General features: G+C 36.5%; 1 protein-coding gene across 2 annotated transcripts in view; it reads left to right on the top strand.

Moving 5' to 3' along the window:
• FMN2 (formin 2) overlaps positions 1-22,761 on the top strand; it is a 152,969-nt gene that overhangs the window by 36,568 nt on the left and 93,640 nt on the right. The window contains exons 5-7 of one of the 2 annotated variants that reach the window (XM_036379618.2): positions 9,959-9,991; positions 13,154-14,952; positions 15,982-16,126. In XM_036379618.2, the coding sequence (XP_036235511.2) occupies positions 9,959-9,991; positions 13,154-14,952; positions 15,982-16,126 (1,977 nt within the window). The remainder of the gene's footprint in view (positions 1-9,958; positions 9,992-13,153; positions 14,953-15,981; positions 16,127-22,761) is intronic. The other variant, XM_036379620.2, reaches the window with a different exon arrangement.

Raw genomic sequence — 22,761 nt, forward strand, 5'->3', positions numbered from 1 at the left:
GTATTTTTTTTGAGTCCAAAATATCAATTTTTTCTAAATTACAGCTACAAAAACAAGGCTGTGGGGGTGTGCTTGCTTTTAATACAGGAATTGTTAGGCAGTGGAAAAATAAGAGAAGTTGGCAGCCATTTCAAGTCCTGGTTTTGAAATGCCAAATAGCACCGATGCCTGCTTAGTCTTCCCAGTATGAACAGAGAATGTTTTGTTAGCCTTAACTCATTTAGTGAAAGAAGAAGAGAAAAATTGAGTGTCCTAATTTAGAAACTCTAGATTCAGACCTGATATTTAAATTTGACAGCCGTACTTTGTGCAAGAGCCAGTTTCTGTTCTGTTTGTACCCTTGATCTTTTGTACTATCCTCATACTTTTCCTTACATTTTAACTTACTTTTCAGAGTAGCTTGATTTTGTTTGCATGGTAGGTAAAAATAGATGCTTAGCAAAAAGATGAAGAAAAAAAATCCTTTAATTGTAGGATGAGTACACGTAAACTAGGCTTTGGTTAGTAGTGGGACATTACAGAGCCAGAAACCTAAAGTTGTTTGAAAGGCATTAAAAAGTATTGTCTTATTCACCATATTATAAAATCATTTTAAATTTCTATGTTTGATCATTTGTGATGAGAGTCTATTCTGTGGACCACACAATTTTAAAAACAAAGACTTTTTAAAATTTATTTAATTGTCAGCATCCAGATATAATGGATACTTCATGCCAATCATGCCTGGTCCCTGTAATCCCACCTCAGGAGAGGAGGTTTTGCCAGACTGTTGCAGTCTATAGCAGTTTGGTTATAAGACAATTTACACTGACTATTTAAACCCTATTTACATCAGAAAAGCTTGTCATCAAAAAAATTCTCATGCTCATAATGTTTCTGTCTTAGTTTGGTTTGGTTCACCACATTTTACCCTACAAATAAGTCCTCCACCAAAATGATATGCCCTTTTTGGAATTCCAAGTACTTCCACTGGTACTAGAAGCCAGACAAAATTTTGGCAGTTCTGAGGTGCTGAAGGTGGGTTTCTGCTGCATAATCTATTGGCATACTTTCCAGCAATATCGTAGGGAAACAATGCTAATCTTAAAAAAACTTGCATGCCAGGTTTGCCATCTTGAAGATACTTTCTGCTTTATAAAAACAGACTCATGGAGTGTGTCTTTAGAATATTTCTAACCACCCCAATTTACTGGTAACTCCTCTGTCAGTAGGGACCTTTGTTCTTATGCTAGTTTTTGACTATGACTTATTGTAATTCCTTAGGGCAATAGCTTAGTGAGGTTGGAAATGTTCCAATTTTGACACTTAGTAATACAAGAAAAAAGGTTCTGAAATCCTTTAAGATAAATACATAATCAGTCTGTTTAAAAAGTATAAAACATTGGTGGGACTGGAATTTACTTTTCATTATTATAAAATGTCACCGCTAGAATTTGTCTCAAAAACATGCATACTGCCCAAACTCTCTCTAAAAGAAATTTTGGAGATTATTCTTTGTAGGTGAACATAAGATAAATAAGGTAGAGGAAAGATTAGTCTGAAATGGTGAAATACTAAAAAGAATTTTTAAAAAGGTGAGATTTTATAATCCTGCATTAGACTGTTATGATATTTGGAGTCTGGTATAAAACCTGTGTTATTTCGGTATTACACAGTTTTCATCAGCACATAGACCAGCTATAAACAAGACTAGTGAACCACTGGCTTCAACAGGAACCTGAGGAAAATTGGGAACTCTTCCTCTGTTGCCTCACAAACAGCTCTGTGGCATTTTTAACACTGCCTGATTCTGCTTGTTCTTTCTTGAGATATTTATTAAGGAAAAAACTGTGAAGTGTCATTCCCCTTCCATCCTTTTGCTTTTTGACAAGTTAATTTTTGTAAGGGGGAAGAGAAGGCTTGAGGAAGCAATGAACAGTTAGTCTAAAACAATTCTTTTCCGACAAAGATATGACTGCCAGAGTCGTAGATTTCAGCAGGGAAAAATAAGTTACATACTTGATTAAAAAAAATCCAACCAAAAATATCTATGACATATTCAAAAGGATCTACTATATACAGTTATCTCATTGAGGAAATAAAGAATTATGACAGAAGTGAATATTTTTGGATATTTCCTTATGAATCAATTGAATAGAATTGTATTTCTTCTTTTAAGAACAGTACCAATGTAAACTTTCAGCAAAATCATGCCAGCACACCCAAATTTCAGAAAACAAAAGTAAAAATTGAGAGTTATTTCTCTAGGGTTTTTTATCTTGCAAAATGTAAAGCCAGATTTGTAATATGTGATGTGGAGGAGACCTTACATTGTATTTGTAGGTCCAATGTTAGAATTGGGGTAGCTTAGCTTTAAGCAGTTGAATTTCAGGAAGCAATGTAGATAGATGGTGTTTTCTTATTAGCATTCAGAGTAAATGATGTTTTATCAGAAACATACAGAAAGGAAACAAATTTTGTAGGAAACAAGGTGATACAAACCCGGCAGGAGCCTTTACTGCCAGGGTCATAGGAACTGCTGAAATGCAGAGCGTTTTGCTTAGGCAGTAAAGGGGAATTTAACTTTGTGGAACTCCATGACAAGTTAAGTGCAAATCAAGTATTTTATGTTCATGTTCACAAAACATAATTTTTATGCAGAAGTTTCATGTTTTATTGATGGAATTCTTAGATTCTTAATATTGGAAGTTACTTTTCAGTTCAAACGTGCTGCCATTTTCAGGTTTATTTTTGGTTTGTTTTCAGAAAGCCTTAGAAGCACAAATAGATGTTTAATTTCCTAAAACTGCAGCAAGTAAATTAACTAAACTTTTTGAAATATGAAGTGAGATTCTCTGAGTTGAGACCTTAATACAGCTTAAATAGAAACTGTCTGTTTCAGTCTGTGCTGCTTCCCACACGGCTTGTAGCCACTTTATAATTTAATACTGTCATCTGATACTGATGGGGTTTCTTTGGCCATGAAAGAAGGATGAGAAGACAAATAGAAATATCAGAAACGGAGGGAAGAAGTGCTTATTGAGACAGTCTGAAGGACACCCTAAAGTCTGCCTACTCAGCCACTAGATGGCAGTTAAGCATTTTTGCATGGATTGCGAGGCTCTTGCAAGTCGTTCCCAGGCGGTCCTGCAGATACCCTACTGCGGGAATTTTTTTTTCTTGTTTCAGTCAAAGGAGTAGCTTTCTGCTAATTAATAACTTAGCCTTTAGAATGTACATACACTTGCCCTGTTTAATCAAACCAAGATTTAGCAGTCTGAGCATCTCAAAGCAGATCCTCTACCTTCCCAACCCCTCAAAACACTAAATATTTAGAAAGCATTGCTCTGTCACCGTTGTTTTGGTTAGTTAGTTGGGGTGTTTTTTAAACCAGTGAAATGAAAAGATTTGGTTTGGTCTACCAGCCTCATGGATGACTTCCTTTAAAGTGATAATTAATAAGTTATCAATGAATTACTATCATTTAATAAAGAGGTTAATATCCTGTTGAAGATGAAATTTGTTTCTTCAACCACAATCGTGAACCCATTTTCTATTTAGTTCTGATGAGGCAGAAGTTTAAAAAAAATAAAAGGGAAAAAATTGCATCGGACATAATTAATTGACAAAAACATAGAATATAAATCACAGACTACACATTTAAATGAAGAAACAGGAGTATAGAATGTCATGCCTGTGTGGTAGAAAAATGTAAGCAGTTAATTCTCAGAACAAATATTAGTGTTTTGTATTATATCCAGACTTCACAATACTTGGATTGACTTCTGTTATTTTGCTTGAAGGCAATGTTTGCCTTTTTAAAAGAAACAATACATTTTCTTCTTTTCAGTGGAGTTACAATAACACATTTTTGCACTCTTCCTCCTAGTCATGGTGAGACTAAAATTTGTCTTCTCTAATCTGTACTCTTAATGTTAATGTCAAGATGAAGTTTTACTTCTGTGCTCATTTTAGTTTCAAAGATTCTTTATTCTCTTTTTCCACTTTTATTGAGACAGACATATATCATAGATCTGAAACACATAAAAATCACAGCACAGTTAAGTGTTGAGTGGAACATTAGGAGATTATGATGTACAAACTCTTTTCCACTAATGCCCTCTCCAAGCAAGGTTAGCTTTCATGTTTGGTGGTTTTTCTCAGGACTTTGCTCATCTCTGAGCATGGGTATGTGATGGTAGTATGTATTTCCTGCTTTGCCTAGTCAGTGGTAAAATGGTAAGTCTTGCTCTATTTCTGATGCATTGTTTTGATAACAGCTAAAAGAGATGAAAATGTGTGCTGTAAAAACCTGTATTTCCTGTGAGTAACTTCTTTCAGGCATTGATTAAAATTCTTAAGAAACTGTGGGTCAAGTTCTTGACTCTAATCTCATTTCACATCTTCTTCATCACAGATTTTATGAGAATGTATATTAACAATAATAGCAACAACAGTAATAGTAGTAATGTAGATTTTGCATCCTTTAATCATAATGGGCATTCTTCTCTTTGTGTTTTGACTAGGCTTTATACTTAGACAAAGATGGGGTTTTTTTGTCATTTTAGGTACAAATTCTTTGACATGCAGCACCAATGTTAGGATTTGGGCAGTAATTGATAAGAGGAAAAGGAGAATGAGAGTAAAACTGAGAAAATAATTTATTTTAACAAGAATTGTTTGGCAATGCTTTAAATCCTTGACTATAATGTGAGAGACTTTCACTTTCTGGAAAAGGAGAACTATGGGATAGGGATTGCATAGAAAGAATCATCACTTTCTGTCTGTGTTTGATTCTAAGCATTAATGTATTTCTTCTCTTGCCTTTTACAGTGAGTTTCTTGTAAAATAATAACACAGTACTGTAAGTTCCCTTAGGGAGCAGTGAATGCAAATGCATGATAGCTATATGCTTATTGAAAATTCTGTTTAAATTCTTTACTCTCTTCTCCTCTGACTCCTCACTGTTCTTGCTCATGAAAATAAATAAATTTGAGGTAGTGCTTATGCCATCTATGAATTCCTAGTTAGAGCAAAATTTATGAGCTGTATTCATTAATTATTTAAATACAATTTTTTCCTAAATTCTCTAAACCAGAAATTCTATTTCAGATGAAAGTCCATAAACTCCTTTTATACCAAACTATGATTTGTTCTGTAAGTTCCATTATTTACTTATGACATTTGGCTCATCTTTTAGAGAGCAGTGAAACCAGAGATTTTGTTTGTTCAATGGTAACATCGTATACTTGGATTGCGTAGAATATTTTTGGTACTGTACTATTTAGATTTCAAGCTTTTTTAAAAAAGAATTCCACACAAATTGAAGAGAACAGATGAAGAAATTGCATGAAATACAGGAAAGCAGTTCGAAAAAGTGTATGTGTGTAAGTCTGTGTATGTGTGTACATATCAGTATGTGAATACTTCTTGTGACATTCCTAGCAGGACATTTAATTTGGCAAGTAGACTTAAACTGTTTGAGAGACCTCCTCCACACAAAAGTGAGAACTCTTTCAAGTTCTTCTTATATTTCCCTTGGCATTAAATATCAGGTGCTACCTTTTAGTGGTGTAAATCCTGAGATTTTCTACAATATTCTCTATGTAGAAGGGAGATAAAAATGCTTTTCTTAGTAGAAATAAGTATTCATTTAACTCAAAAGTGCCTTAAATAATTTAAAAACAAACAAATGAAAAATTACATACTGCCAAACCTAAATGAGAACTTAAAAAAGGCTGAGAATAATTTCTACTCTTTGGATACAAGGTAGAGTAACCAGTTTATCTTCTACTTACATTTAGATCAAAAGTTATTACATTTTCCATCTTAAGCTGGTATAAACAAAAGCAGTAAAATCACTTTTTTCCTTTTCTGTATTTTGAATACCTGTTTATCTTTGTATTTATTCTTTAGAGAGGAAGGCCAAAACTATCCATAAAAACTAACTTGCATATTCCAGAATGTGCAATTGCTGTCTATGATTATTCAACTCTTTCTAAATATACAAATTGGGGTTTTTTTAAATGTTCGTGATGCCAGAAAGATTTTAGTTAACTTCTCTATACTTAAAGCTCATTTTTGATTACTTGATTTTGATTGACTTTTTTTAAAGTTCTTTCACTCAAAATGATACAGCTTTGTTTCTAATATAACTCTCACACTTTTAAAGAGTTAAAGATGATGAGATACTTTCAGGCCCCTGCCTTCAGCATGTTTATGGATATATTTGTGGAAATATATTATATTTCTTTCCATTTCTCCAAACCTTTTCTGTTGTGAGCAGTGGGCTTGGACTTCAGTGTATCTACAAAGATTTATTCTTACTGTGGATATTTTTTGCTGCTTATTCCCTGTTGGAAGCTTAAGACAAAAGCAACATGTGAACCTCCCATTTTGTGGTCTGGCTGAACTCTTAGCTGAAAAGGGCAAGTACTATGCAGAAGTATCATACTCTGGACAGTTGCTTATCAGAATGGGGCAAAGTTCATCTGAAAAATCTTCACCTTTCTTGATCTCCCCTACTAGAGCTTAAAAGGCATTCCAAGCCCTTCAAATTTAAACCATTAATGTTCACATTTTGGCTCATAGAATCCATATTGTTATTTCTAGCATAAAAGCTTACAATTGATACATATAAAGAGCATGAAAATAATATTAGAATTAGTTTTCACAGTGACTGCTTTCCAGATTGCTGGACAATTTCAAGTGGAATTGAAAACCAGGAAAAGGTCTGGTGTGAAAAAGTTCAACACCTTTCTCTAATGTGTCAAGGCAGTAACGTTCAAGGTATGCCAGATTTTATGTTTTAACAGAATGAGATGAATTGTTGCCTTGGCCTGGATACACAGGAAAACTACCCAAACACTTTAGTATCATAGTTGAAATACTTTAGAAAAACCACAGGTGACAAAGAAAGGAAGAAATTAATCATGTGTTAGGCATTTCAGCAAGAAATTTCATATTGAGGAGAAAATAAATCCAGACAGTTTTTTATCCAAACTTTTTAGGAAATCTGACTTTTAAGGTACCTCTTGCTTATAGGCTGCTGACATAAGTGGCTAGGTTCTGGTTATCATTTCATCTGCACTAGCAGTCCCTTGCAATCCATAGCACAGTAAATCAAAGACACCAGAAACAGGTAAAATAATTTTATAATAAAATTAATAAAGTTCAGCTTTTCTTTCAGTACCCAGTCTCATTTACATGCTTGCTTTACACTGGATGAGTGATAGAACAGTTAAATTAATTTCTGAGCTAAATTAAGCTATGTGGATAGTAAACCCCTTTTGAAGTCTTAATTATCTATATATTGTTTCATACCTCCCTAATAATGAAATTACATCTAGGCCAGGACAGAAACCTTCAAAATTTGAGAGGGACATTTTGGTTGGTTTTTCAGCCTGGATAGTCAGGACATTGCTCATTGCACATGGAACATGCACAGCCTGTTTGAGAAGTGCTGGGGACTGTTCTATAGCCATACACAGTATTTTTTTCTTGCTCACTCTTTCATACTCAAGCTACCATGATAAAAAGTGAGGGTTAAGCTTCCACAAGTGTTATTTGTGAAGGTTTAAAGTAATGCTATGTAATACTACAGTAATTAAACTTGACTCCTCTGCATCTCCTAGGGTGGTCAGTTGTTCTGTGAGATTTTATTTTACCCTTGTCTTGTCTTCAGTCTATGAAAATTCTTTTGAGGTTTCTATCATAGTAAAATCTGGGGATAACCTAAGGTTATTTTCCAACTACGTTAAGAGTTACTCCTTAAAAAGAGAAAACTCTTTTAATCTTTGATGTATCTCAAGTTGATTATTTATTTAAATGGGTAATGTAAAGAACTGAGATCTTATCCTCTGAAATATGCTTAGCTCAGAGATAAGGAATTCAAACTGTTCAGGAATAGAAACTTCAAGAATCTAAGCTCTTTTTTTCCTCTGACTTCCAGCTTTCCAAGTCAGCATTTGCAATGCATGCATCTTTCTTCAAAGTTATAGGTTCCCTGTTGACTCTGTGTTAGTTTATCTGAACTATTTGAATTTCAATACTTATTGATCTCTGCATGTAATGGTTTGGGGGGTTTTTGTCACACATGATAGGTGCGACAAAACCACTAAGTTGATTAGACATGTCCGAGCTCTTTAGGACAGGAAGAGCTACCTAGTCCATCGCCAGCCTTGTGCAGGCTGGTGTAATCCATTTGTTGCAATGTGTCCCAGAGTGGGAGTAGCTCACGCTTACCAAATAAGTTTTATGACTTCAGACAGGGCAATGCGCAACGCTGTTTTTGTTTCAGGGCTTGCTTGTTCATTGTTATACTGGGGAGCATCACTTTCTTGTGGTTGTAGGAAGAAAGATGGACCAGTGTGAAAAAGTGTACCCCTCATTCCCATATGTGCAACTTCAGAATAGTAAAAGCTTCACTCAAAAAGGTTTAATCAGGTAGTCTGAGGAAGAAACTAGTATCCAATATTAATTCTACTCCTTCAGCAATTCTCCCTGATGCTATTGGCAAGTTTGCCAACTTTTGACTCAATTTTTACTGCTGTAAAAATAAAATGCTGCAATGAGCCTTGAGATTAAGTGAAATGTGAGAATAATTAGATGGATGCTATTTTGTCTGAATGCAAATCAAGTCTCCACCAGTACTTCTCATTTGCCAATTACTGTAGCACTAAAAATGCCTGTTAAATGTTGTGTCTCCTTTTCTTAAGGTTGATCTGCAGTTGCAAGAAGTAGCTTTGAAAATGAGACAGCTTTAAAGAGAGAAACCTGAATAGAGATCACATTTCTCTGACTGAATTAAATTCTTACTGTGGCTCTACTTTGTGCCATTCGGTGAGCGTGCGCGTTCAAAAATGTTTCACTTCGCGTAGAAAAGCAGCATTTATTAACAAGCAGTTGGAAAGAGCATCCTTCCAAGTTCCTGTGCACTGCTAGTATCTCCAAGTGCACCCAGGCACACTTACTAGAAGAGCTGAGGGGCCTTATTTTGCCATCTTAATTCTGTTTAACTATATGCTTCTGTTTCCTGTGTGTTCTTGCAACTAGGCAGCAGCATAGACTCTGATTCATGAATTGTGATGTAGAGAAACTAAAAAGTCAAGTTTTTTTTCCAAAAAAAAAAAGAGAAATCAAAGCAAATATAATCCTAATATCTAAATATAAATTCTATCCAAAGAGGAAATTTCATGACACTAGGTGACAAATTGCAGAAAATCATCAAAGTGCTGATGCAACTTTTTGACTTGTAATAGCATAAGGTATTAATTTCTAAAACCAAGATGTAATATGACTTGTTTTTTTTCAAATATGTCAAAATTACCAATAAGAACTGTCATTATGTTTATTTAAAAAAAAAGATACCTTATGGCTGTTATGTAAGTGAATAAAAGCTGAGATAGGAAGTTATAGACAAGTACAGACACATATGTATGTCTATATATACGTAGACTAGGGCTAACTTTCACAGATGTGGGGTTTTTTTCTGCCTGGAAATTTAGTTATAGAAGGGTCTATAGGTTTCAGTCAATCATCTGACAAACTAGGTTGTCAACTCTGTAGAAGGAGGTAGCTGCATTCTGATCTTTTACATGTTTGAAGATCCTGGACATGTTCCATCTATATAGATCAGCTTTATGCTGGACATCTGAAGTGCACATGTGGAAAACATGACAGGATTGGAATGAATTCTATGTAATGTACATGTGCAGATCCACATGTACAACCTTTAGCCAGCAAAGCAAATATTTCCAGATCCGTGTACAAACAATCCTATCAGTGCAAACCAAAAACATCAGTCCCAGACTGAGCATCCAACTCATTGCACATGGAACATGTACAGCCTGTGTGAGAAATTCTGGACATTGTTCTATAGCCACACACCTCTGAAATGTTTTTCCTGCTCACTCTTTCATACTTAAGCCACCAGGATAAAGCAAGGGTTAAGCTTCCACCTTTCTTTCTTTCTTTACAGAAAGAAGACTGTTCCACAGTACCTGGGTCCTGGGTAAGAACTCTAGGCAAGACAGAGTTTCCTCATATCTCTTTTAAACCCCATAGGTTTCTGCTGTGGAATTGTCCCCTGGATTGAAAATGAAGCTTCTTTTCATTATGTGTGTGTGGGTTTTTTAATCTCAGTCTTCTGGTCCTTGTCAACCGCTTTTGACCATCTTTTACATGTATGAAAAATTGAGTATTCTCCTGCTTTATTCTCTAAGGAAATAGTAGAATTTTTTTATTTCTGATTGGATTTATATAGTTTTGATTTCCTTCTTGTTTGATAAGCCCTTTCAAATCTAGAGGTCAACTTTAAAATAGGACAAAGTCAAAAATCCAATTAAACTGCTCTGAGGGCATCTTAAAAGTCTCAATGAAAAATATGTCTGTCTAAAACAATTACTGAAACACTTAAATACTGGGGCTGTGTTTTGTTTTGCTTTTGGTTTCCTTGTTTTTAAGACCAAACAAATTCAAGTACATCATATCCTCTGGATAAATATCTCTTCATTCACATCAAAGTCTTGTTTGTTCATACTAATGCTGTTTCCATGAAAACCTGGATATGTTGGTTAGGTATAACACAATAGGAAATCACCCACTTGTTTGAAATTCTGTATCTCAAGGATACCAGAAATGCTGCTTCTTAGGGCATGGCTAAACAGCCCCTTTAATTCATCAGGACATTTTAATATCTTGTCTGAACTGCTAACTCATCTCACTGCATTGCTCATTATTAAAAACCTTTCTAAAAGAGTTCTGCTCCTGAAATAAACTTCATTATCTGCTGGGTAAATTGTCTTGTAGGAGAGTGGACTCTAGTTTTTTTCCTGCAGCTAACATAGAATTACAGTATTCAAGAATTACTTCTTTTTCTTGTTAGAAGTTGAATCTAATCTCCCAAGTAGAAGAGTTTTTAAAACAGTAAACTGTTCTGAGATCAGCCATTTTTAAGGCAAATCTCTTCAGAGCCATTGAATATTGTGCCTAATCCTCTTGGCTGCAGTTTGTTTATGGCAGAAATGAATTTACTGTATCTCCTATAAAACCCTTGTGGAGTGTTCTTACAGTATAAAATGGGAGCTTAGGAGAATTACAGTCTGGGGAAACTGGATTTGATCTCAGCTGAAAACTGGTGTGTGGCCTTAATAATCCTAGCAACATATTTCCTTTGATAGTGTTGCCTTTTGAAGAACTGATAGGCCTTATTGTATTTGCAGGTGACTGGTAGGGGGATAAGAGCAGATGAAACAAAGGGATAAACAATATTGTATTACTCCTTTATTAAGAAATTCTTCAATAAAACTGTTGTTGCTATGAAGTATTGAGTTATTAAAGGAAACTGGATGGGCTGAAGTATCATGAGTAATTTGTAATGGGAATGTCTCTCTCAGCCTTTTTTCCTTCCTGTTACACTGTTAGTTATTCTGTCTGTCTTAATTCCTTCACTATTCATTTTTTCATGTTCCTTTCTCTGTTTTACTTTTTTTGTCAACCTGTGGCAGGGAGACCTAATTGTAATACCCAAACTTTGGTTCAAACTGCTGTTCCAGAAAGTTCAAACAATCTAAGAGATTGTAAGTTTTTTGATAAGGGTACTTCAAGATCAAGCAATTATTGGTTTAAATGCTGTTGCTGTTTTACTTCTGGGATTGCTTTAGGACAACTAGAAATTCTAAGATAAATAAGAAATTGAAATTTTATATCTGAAAACTGATTCTGTGCAGAAACATTTTTTAAGTATTATTGAACATAAAATTTTATTAACAATCCCCAGCTGGAAATTATAATTTTCTTTTCCAGAAAAAAAATATTTTTAATACTTTCATGTGTCAAAAGATGAGAAAAATGTTTATCTGAAACAAATCAAGGCAATTGGTATATCAAGTATTGTATGTTAATTTGTAGGTTTCTTTACAAAACCTATAATTTGAATATTTGAAATATTTCCTATTAAGCAAGCCTATGGTCTCATCTGAAATGCATATGGTTTGGTAAAAAGAAATAAAAAGGCACTTAAGTTTTGCTGTAACCACTTGTGAAACCTCTTGCATGACCAACTAAATGCTTGAAGTGCTGGCTAATATTTTTAATTGAAAGAGAAAACAAAAGCACTAAAAGTACATGTAAATGTATGCAGCTAGAAAATAATTGATTTTTAGAATACTTTTTGTTGTAAGGTCAAGTCTGTCTCCTGTTCATCAATCCTGAATAAGCACAAATGGCTATTTTTGGACAAGATTACTTCTATTGGCTGGTTTGGATGAAAGCACATATCCGTTATCTTTAGTACAGTTTGTCACAGGTGTTTCTTTAAAATTTTAGGAATTAATGTGCTTTTAAGGTAAATGGTTCCTCTACTCAGTCTACAGCAAGCAGGATCAGATGCTTTAGAGAAAGAGAGAAAAAATGTGAAACGTGTCAAATACAGAATAATCATTCCAGGCAGGAATCTTTCCTATCACAGTCTGTCTCTTGGCAGAGGTGTTATCAATTTGGGGTAGGATGAAAATTCTCCCTTAGTTTTTTCTTGCTTCTTTTTTTTTTCCTAGTTATGCTGGCCAGAGAAAAGTATACTTTTTTGGCTCTGAGATTTAGCTGCTTTCCAAAAGATAGCATTTGTAGTGTTCTGCATTCCTGATCGGTGTTGTATCATTAAGGTGTGTATTGAAATGCAGCAGTCAATAATATGCTGAGTCTGCTACTCATGGTGATCCCTTTAAAGAAACACTGAACATTTTTTTCACTTAACAGAATTCAAATAATGCTGAGCCCTCCCAGCACCGTGTCTTCATATCCACGTGCAGGCAAATGCTTGCAGTACTTGTGCTCAGTGGTTGGTTGTTTTCTCAGTCAGGGTATTTGCAGGGAGGGAGGGGTTGCTACTGATTTTTGCTTTTGACAAGTGTAATCACAGTCTAAAATATCCTTTTACTGACAAAGGTATTGTCATAAATAAGTAAATAATTTTCCTAAACTGTCTTCTTCCACTTAAAATGTAGTTAGCCAAAATGATTCCTCACTTTTTAAAGCCTTGACATAACTAGCTTATTTTTGAACCTCTGGAATACTAGTATTCTTGATCTAATATTCTTGATCTAAATTTAATTTTTATATGATGATAAATGTTATCTTATCCTTGTTTGATCTTATTATTTGTTTTCTTTGAAAGGATGCTTTTGACGTGAAATCTGAGGAGCGTGCCAGTGTCATCCAACAACTTGAGCAAACTATTGAGGATCTGAGGACAAAAATTGCAGAACTAGAGAAACAATTTCCTGCTGCAGAGGTACAGACTGCTGGGAGGGAGCAGGAAAGTGACCACGCACACGCAGACTCTGGGGAACTCAGCAGTGTGACTCTTCAAAGGAATGAAGAGGAGACCACACCCAGGACTGTGTCACAGGCGAGATCTGTACAAACGTCACCAACAGAGGATTATTTAACACATACAATGCCTTCAGCCAGTGCACTGCCACAGCCACCCCCACCACCACACTTAGAAGGGGGCAAAAGTGAAGGGCCTACTCAGAACTTGCCAGGTCTAGAACTACAGCCCACGTTTTGTTCTGAAATCTCCTTAATTCTGTCACCGAAGCTAATCTCAGTGCCATTGGATGCAAGCCAATCAGTACAGAGTATACCACAGTCACCTCTTCCAGGACCCAAAGTTGATTTGTCCCTTGCATTTGAAGGAGAGACTGAAATGACAGTTTCCCATCAGCCTCTAAGTACTGTAGATGTAACTCGTAGTGAACATCCCCCTTCCTTGCCCCCGGAGCCCACATGTAGCATTCCCCCATCACTGCCAGCGACTGAACAGGCTGCCTCCCTGTCTGGAGCACATGGCCATTCCTTTGTTACTTCCGTGTCTGTGGCAGGATTACCACTGCCACCACCTCTACCTGGCTCAGGACTCCCTTCTTCTGCTGTCTCAGCAGTGACAGACCTGGACCACTCTTTCCCGGGCACCACAATGTCACCTCTCCCTCCTCCTCCACATTTGCCAAGTGGGGAGATACCAATGCTGCCTCCAGCTCCTCTCCTTCCATGCCCTGGATTCCCTCCACCACCTCCACCACCACCCTTGCCTGGAGCAGGAGTCCCATCTCCTCTGCCTGGCTGGGGTATCCCCCCTCCCCCTCCACCACCGCCACCTTTACCTGGAGCTGGTGTCCCTCCTCCACCTCCTCCTCTGCCCGGCCTGGGATTGCCACCCCCAGCACCACCGCTTCCTGGAGCAGGACTGCCACCACCTCCTCCACCTCTGCCTGGAGGGGGCATTCCACCTCCTCCCCCTCCACCACCACCTCTGCCTGGTGCAGCTGTACCTCCTCCACCACCTCTTCCAGGATCAGCTGTACCCCCTCCACCACCTCTGCCTGGTGGAGCTGTACCCCCTCCACCCCCTCCACCTCCTCTGCCTGGTGTAGCTGTACCCCCTCCACCTCCTCTGCCTGGTGTAGCTGTACCCCCTCCACCACCTCTGCCTGGTGGAGCTGTGCCCCCTCCACCACCTCTGCCTGGTGGAGCTGTACCCCCTCCACCTCCTCTGCCTGGTGTAGCTGTACCCCCTCCACCTCCTCTGCCTGGTGTAGCTGTGCCCCCTCCACCACCTCTGCCTGGTGTAGCTGTACCCCCTCCACCTCCTCTGCCTGGTGTAGCTGTACCCCCTCCACCACCTCTGCCTGGAGCTGGTGTCCCTCCACCACCCCCTCCTTTGCCTGGGTTGGGGATGCCTCCTCCAGCCCCACCACCTTTGCCTGGAAGTGCACCACCCCTTCCAGCAGCAGTCCAGGGCAGCAGTTACCCAGCAGTCCCACAGGGCTGTGGTTTTCTTCCTCCTCCATTACCATCTGGTTTATTTGCAATGGGGATGAATCAGGAGAAAGGGAGCAGGAAACATGTAATAGAGCCTTCTCGGCCAATGAAGCCTCTTTACTGGACAAGAATTCAGCTCCACAGTAAAAGGTAAGTCATAGAATTATGTAGAGTGGTGGTTTTGCTTTATGGCTGTCTCGATAGTATTGTTTATCATTAGCAAAAGTCTTTCCTGCTAGGTAGGCCTTTGGGAGAACATGGATGCAAGCAGGGTTTTATGTGTAGTTGGATATATAAATAGGGCGCCCATTTTCTTTAAAGCGCACAAAAGTTATTTGCACATGGAAGCTCTTTGATGGTAGCGTTTTCAGTGTCCTTTGGGGCTACATATCACATGTGGATAAGAGATCCAGGGGTGATGGTGTGCCACCAAGTGTTCTGTGTAATGTTTTTTAAAATGTCATATTTGTGATTTCCCCTCAAATTTCAAGGTAGCATTGGTCTCTCTCTGGAGGAATTTGCAAGTTTTGGTAGTGTCTTCCTTCTAGATGGATCTATGCTGAACACATTCTATCCTTCTCTTTCTTTTCTTCAGTGACCTTGAAATACTTTTTTTTTTTTGCACCTTGTACACTCAACAGACTCAGATTCAATCTGCAATTTATTTGCATAAAGCAATTCTGATAGCTTTGATATGACTTGGTTTCAGTTGTTGATGTTTTTGGGGGGGTTTTGTAAAAGATCATTGCGGCATGAAAAAAGTTTCCTTGTAAATATTTTTCTTATATCTCTGACTAGTAATTACAAAACCCATCTGCTGTTATTTAATGATGAATTTATTCTTTCTTCTGAAGTTCTTGCCACTGTTGCACAGGTGGTCAGTAAATAACTGTCTATTTCTACTTCTCTTCCTGTCCATGTCTGTACCTTTTATAGCCTATATACAGCCTATTTTTATTCCTAGGCATGTAGAGTGGGTGAATATAAATAAGCCTGACAGTATCACACATGAAAAAAGAAAACCCAGAAGTGTGAGGAAGAATCAACAGTAGTTTTTATCAAAATGCTGCTAGTAGAATTTAGGCTTATAAATTGCTGCTATTTAATTTTTTTAATTCCTCCATTTATGACCTTATTTAGTTTGACATTGCCCTACATAGGTCTTTTGCTTAACTTTAGAGATTCTAGTGCTTCACTTGTGTGGGAAAAAATTGAAGAGCCTTCCATAGATTATCATGAGTTTGAAGAACTGTTTTCTAAAACAGCTGTTAAAGAGAGGAAGAAACCCATTTCGGACACCATTACAAAAACAAAGACTAAACAAGTGAGTATTCATTTAATTTAAGATCTTTTCTAGGCTGTTTTTTACATAGACAGATTTTTGCATGCAGCTGAGATGAATTATGTCTGGTGTGGAATTGTTACCATATATAAATACACATTATAGAAAATTGAGAGAAGGAGAGAATGTAGGATGTATTTCAAAGCTGTATGTATTAAAGGCTGAAGATTTCTTTTTTCATAAATTACTTTTCAAGTATGTATTTTCTTAAAAATATCTTTGCTTTATCCACTTTAACAAAAAATAATACTAAAATAATTAGGTGCATATATGATGCTTTGAAATTGACTGCAGATGTGCAAGGAGTAGTATATATATTATTCTGATTAATTTTATACATTAAATAATGACTTGCATATGAAGTACCGTGACTTCAGAGAAAAATTATGCTTCAGAATCTAATTCCTAGTGTTATACCAATCAGAATGGTTTAGGATTGTGTTGTGTTTATGCGTATAAAGAATATGAAGTTTATATAGACAATAAATGACAAGCACAGCTGGGAAAAATCCAACATTAATCAAACCGGTTTCTTGAGACAGAATGGTGTTCAATATAATAAAAATGGGAAGAGCACTTTAAAATGTAGAAGTTTAAACCCCAGAGTAAAAGAATTTAATCCGAATGTTTACATGACTATTTGGCTGTAATCATCTTGGTGTCTGTGTAAAAATCAAGTTGTGGTGGTATGCTAAGGAATTTTCAATTAAACTTTCAGGTCAGAGAGTGGGATGGTCTTATGTGGGTTCCTAAAAAGCCATTAAGGTTCTTGTTTTATCTTGATTTCATGTTCCTGTACTCAACTCAAAGCTAGGCAGATCTTTCCATCATCTTTTGAGATGCAGGTTAGTGCTGTACAAGACTTTATTCTAACATGAGATACAAAGTGGGACTCTTTAAAATCTCTATTCACTGGACCTTATATCTGAATGTGACCTATTAGTTCTCCACCTCTTGGTTCTGGAGATCTCGCCCCCATAGATACATTTTGGTCAGGTGCTTTACTGTGCTGACAACTCGCAGCAGGCAAAAGAACTGGTAATGAAGGTAGCACCTTATCCCAAGGTGCTGGATGGATGGATGGATGGATGGATGGATGGATGGATGGATGGATGGATGGATGGATGGATGGATGGATGGATGAAAAGGATAGTGCAAACACACGTACCACTGTGCTGCACTAGGCTGTACTAACTGGGATAGGAGGAAATGTAAGATTCCATTGCTATCTGGCTGTTCTGCAGTAAATGTCCAAAGTGCAAGACCTTTGCTCCTCTTTCCTCCTTCTAGAAAAAGCTGGTTTTTAATGGTTATTCTTAGCTTAATTACTATCATAGTTGTTTAAGTAAAAAAAAGGAATGCAAAAGTGATGCTATGTGTCCCTGAAAATTTCATAAGATTTGGTGATGAAAATCTCCCAACAGAGTGGAAATCATGGCTGTTTACTTCTGTAACATACAAAGAGCTTAAAGACAGAGAGTGATTATGAATAAATATTAGATGTGGATTTTAATACTAAATATTTCTTTTTCTTGCAATGCCATAAATTTAGATCTGTTGTCAGTAAGTTAAAAAAAATGTAGTGAAAGCTAAATTGACTGATTGTTCTTAACTTCTTTGATGAGAAGAAAGTTTTTTCTGACAGAAATTTCCACACAGAAGTTTAAGGCAATCAAGTAGTTGCTGTCACCTAGAACAAACATTCCCGTGAGCGACCTTAATTCACAGAAGATAATTCTGTTTCTCTTCCTCTGATAATCAAACAAATGTACTGCTCTCAAAAACAGAAATTGCCTAATAGAGAAGTCTGGCTTGTTGAATTGTGGTATCTGTAGAAAAGATTGACTAAACAGATAAACAGGCTTTCATTAGAACTATGGTTAGAGCTGTCATTTATTGCAGATGTCAAAGTTAAATACTCATGTGTGAGAATCCAGTTAGGGCTCTTCAGGGTGTTGCCATGAGACAATTGAAATAGAACAGCTTCACAAATATATTCCACGTATACCCTCTCATCAATTTGGAATGCAGGACATTATTTTAGAATTCTCTTAATCAATAGTGCAGTAAACACTTGGATAATGAAGTCTATCCGTGTTTAGGAGAAGAAACAGTTACTTGGGGAAAGCATGGCTGTAATTCCACAAGTGTGTTTTTTACAGGGAGCACCAAGTGCTGTTTAAGTGCTTACTGACTTACATGGCTTCTATGATAGTTACGGGTGCTGTAAAGATCTTACAAAATGGTGTTTCTGTAGTGATTTTTACAGGGACATGTTATGCAAAGCAGATGTGTTTTGTCACCTGTTGAACTATGAAGAAGCACTGTACAGAAAAGAACCAGGACTCTCACTCTGCTGCTTTCCCAAAAAGCTCTTGTCTGGCAGTTGTTTTTGCTCCTTGTGTTGAAGTACAGGGTCTGCTGAGTGAATGTATTGCTTAGATGGATTGGATGTAAAGCACTGGCTACACTGGAAATAGTAGTAATGAAAAAATGTACAGATAACTTTCAAATGTATAAAGTATTTGGTACTCTGTATAAACATATGATTTTAATAAAACACTTTTTATTGCAAGCTGAAATAAAAATGTATTTTTGCACATGGCAGGAGGGGGAATTCTACCTAATCTGCAGAAAGATTTGATAGTTTTGGGATGTTTTAGTGGGTGAAAGATAAATGATTTTGAAGTAGACTGCTGTTCTGCACACAGGGCTTTCATTTTCTAAGCCAGAGAGTGTGTGCAAACATGCATATGTTTGTTGTGTATGTATATAGATATGAATTATAGAATAATTTCTGAATAGTGAGTACTTTTTAAGTGGTAAAATTATTCTTATTGCTCTGGGTTGGTGGGGGTTTTTTGTTAATGAATGAGTTAATTTCACCCTACCCAACTATTGGTTGTAATTTTTTTCTCAGCATGATCATCTGCAACTAATACAATATAAATCTATAAAGCTTTAAAAAAATCAATATTATACCTAGCATTGAATGAAGGCTTCACTAAAATCCATTCCAGAACTTTAAAGAAAGAGAAAGAATGAAGTGTTATTATTTATTTGTGAATGCAGCTGATTTTATTCTTCCCACCTCTTATTTGGTGCTATGGCACAAACTGTGATTTATTTTGCTCTGTTAATGCATATATATCAAATTCTCAGCTGCTGTAAATGTGTGCAGGCTCACTCAACAGGAATGCCTACTAAATCTTCAAAGAAAGTCCTTTATAGGCTATATTGTAGGTGGGGCTGCCATTACTACCTATTAAAGTGGTCTGACTTTCATTAGAAGTCCCTGTTACAATGGTACCAAAATTTAGCTCTTTAGACTGCAAGTTTTGTTGGGGTTTTCCCCCAGTTTGTGTCTCCTTCATTTTGCCAACGTTGAAAAAGGAAACAAGGTCTGCTTTTGCTCATGTCCGCATAGTTTCCTAGACTTGAATTATGGAGAAATTTTATTACATGTATATTTTTAGCTGTATAAAGGGTGTCTTGAATTTTGACACTCTACAGGTTATAGGTCTGTTCCTGTTGCTTAGGAGGGACTTCAGGTATAAGATTTTTCTCTGACTTTTTACTGGTAGTTTGGAAAACAGGAGCCAAGAAGAGGGAGGCAATGGAAGATTAATAAAAGTAACTGGGGAAGGAGTGACTAACTGAGGAGATCTGACAGCTGAAAATATAGAGCATATTAGCTGTGATTCTGTGTCACCTCTTATTCTGTCTAAAGCAATTTCACTCAAACTTTTTGTGAGACTGGAGTGATTTTGATCTGGGTGATCCTTTAAACCAAATTGTCAATCTCGTCAAACCTGTGATGTTTGATCCAAGCAGGGGGTGAAACTCACTCTTGTGTCTTGTTCAGCTATTCCATGTAGTTACAATACAAGTTTGGATTATGTGGCTGGGTAGTCTTTTTCATAGAACCCTTTCCATAGCTTGTGTCATCTGTGTGAAATGAGCACAGTCCATAATGATTACTTATTAAATTAAGCTGTTACTTGTGTCAGAAATTGCTGCACAGAAGTTGTTGCAGCACTTAAATCACAAGTAATTAGTAAAGGAGGAAGAAAATGGTCTTATGATTAAGGCTCATGAAAATGCTCTCATGATAATTCTCATATTAATTCTCAGTACTAAGAATATATTTGCATGGCAAACATTGGCCAGAATAATTGAATGAGTTTGGTGGAAAAATGGTATATAATCAGAAAACCTTGATATCAGTCAGCATAATAAGGATATAGAATGGACTGAGCTGACTTGCATAGGTTACTTCCTTACCTAACTTTTGAACAGTCATTTTAGAAACATTACTGGTAACCCTCTAACTGTACTTTTGGAAAATATTATTGAAGTAACTGTGATGAATTTTTCAATCACGGACCATGTGCTTATAATCTATAATGTAAATGAAAAAAATGTTGAAGATTTTCTCATGTGGAAAGTCCACTATGAATCTATTGACATTAGCATTTTAAACACTGTTTCCATCCCAGAATATAAATAATATGTTGCTAAAATTTCATTTGGTTTCAAAAGCCTTAGGTCCATAAAAGATGTACCAATGAAACTGTTTAGATTATGATTTCAGGATATTTGAATTTTAAGTTGGACCTAAAGAAGGAAGAGAAGACTTCTGGAAATAAAATGCCACTTCAGTCCTTAGAGTTAGAATGTGGTTCTTGTTTTTTAGTAAGGGACATTTTACTGTTTCTCAGCCTCCTGTTGAGGAACACGATGCTTATCCAACTTAACTAATTTCTAACTGAATTAAAGCACTCTAAGTATTTTTCTAACCTAATGTCATAAATTATGATATTAACTGGGGTAATCTCTTAGCAAAAGATTACTCCAATAGTAACAGTTTTATGATGCTAATTTCAAATAGTGCTATTTTAGTGCTAAAACTGCACAAAAGGACATTAATTGTTTCTCATCCATATTGGTAAAAGCTTTATTTATGAAATAACACAACAGGGTAATAGAAAAAATGTACGAAAAGTAAATATTATGTTTCATTGCTACCCTCAAGCATAAAGTTTCAGACATGGCTGTTTGACTTTACCAATTTGCATAACATGTCAACAATTTGCATCTAAAATTATATGAGAAAGATATAGATTATGAAATTCTTCAGTGGGTAAAGAAACTAGCTCATTTCCAGAGGGGTTTTTCCATTTTGGTTAGGATGGGAGACAGAGAGATGCTGAAAATAAGCCTTTGTGATTGATGCTCTGTGAGTTCAGTTAAATCAGTATCTGCCATCAGCATGGATATATTGTTAGACAGCTGGGACTGGGTGTTGGGTTTTGGGGGGTTAGGGGTATTTTGTAGATATGAAGGAAAAATTTTGATCTCCTATTACACCAAAGTGACCACACTACTTGAAGTATTCTGTTTCCACTCTCACAGTTGCCATTACCAGCCAGAAGTTACCTCTGAATTTACCTTCAAAATAAGGCAAACAAAGGGTTAACTAAAACACACAACACACATAAAAATCCCCCACCTGTAAGAGTATGTTATTCTGTTATACCTACAAGAAAGATATACATGGGAAAGATATGATGGATCCACTTCTGTGGTTGTCCATTTTATACTTGGAATACACTTGAATCTACAGAAAAGCCTTGTCATGGAGCCCGGTGAGAAGGTGACTATTACTGGCCCGATCCTGTCTCTTAACTTTTGATTTGGAACTTTGTTGTCTCTGCCTCTTCCCTGCCACTTGTATGAGCAATGGGTCTTTGTACCTGGATGTGACTTTGTGTAATGTACAGCAGTTTCTCTTAACCAGTGAGAGCTTTGGGATAATTTTTCTATCTCAAATGCTCAAAATCAGAAATAGATAATTTTTCTATCTCAAATGCTCAAAATCAGAAATAGAAAGCAAGAATCATTGAAAAATTCCATGCATTAACTAAATATTATTCTGGGGGAAAGGAATCTTCATATTTTTTGCTTCAGGGCTCTCATCAAACATGTGTCTTGCATTACCTTTCACAAAATATCTCTTTGACTGTTTTTGCTTGTGTTAAACAATCAGGAACAAATTTGGCATGTAGTTTGTTAATGCTCAACAATGAGGACCACTCCAGAATTAAAAAGTTTGTCCTAGACTTCAGGCTGCAGATAATATCTCTAGCTTCCTTTTTATTTATTTTTTTTAAATTTGTTTAAAGCAGAGTTCCAGAATCCAGACTAAAAAGGAGCTGTGTATTGTGTCTGAGGCTTTAGATCTTGCAGAGATTGGATTTATCGAACTTTTGTTGTTCTGCCTTTAAATGGCGTCACTTGTCTGTAGCCTGTAGGCCCAGACTATGCAGCTGATTTATTTTATTGTTTTACTTTTAAATGTGGGAATTGCTTTAGGCATTTATGCTAATATTCATATTTTATGAATTAGTGTTGTATTGTTACATCCATTCTATTGGAGGAAACTCTAGTATTCATGCAATTGACTGAAATGGGAATGAACAGCATAATAGAGATTAGTTGACAAAAGTTGACATAAACCCTACATTTTGAATAAAACCAGGGAAATTTGGTAGCTGCTATGTGAAACTGCTTTATCTATTGCGTTCTGCATCCATTCACTTGAAAGTCATGCTCTT

Source organism: Molothrus ater, chromosome 3, assembly GCF_012460135.2.
Source record: "Molothrus ater isolate BHLD 08-10-18 breed brown headed cowbird chromosome 3, BPBGC_Mater_1.1, whole genome shotgun sequence".
In the NCBI taxonomy this organism is placed as follows: Eukaryota; Metazoa; Chordata; class Aves; order Passeriformes; family Icteridae; genus Molothrus; species Molothrus ater.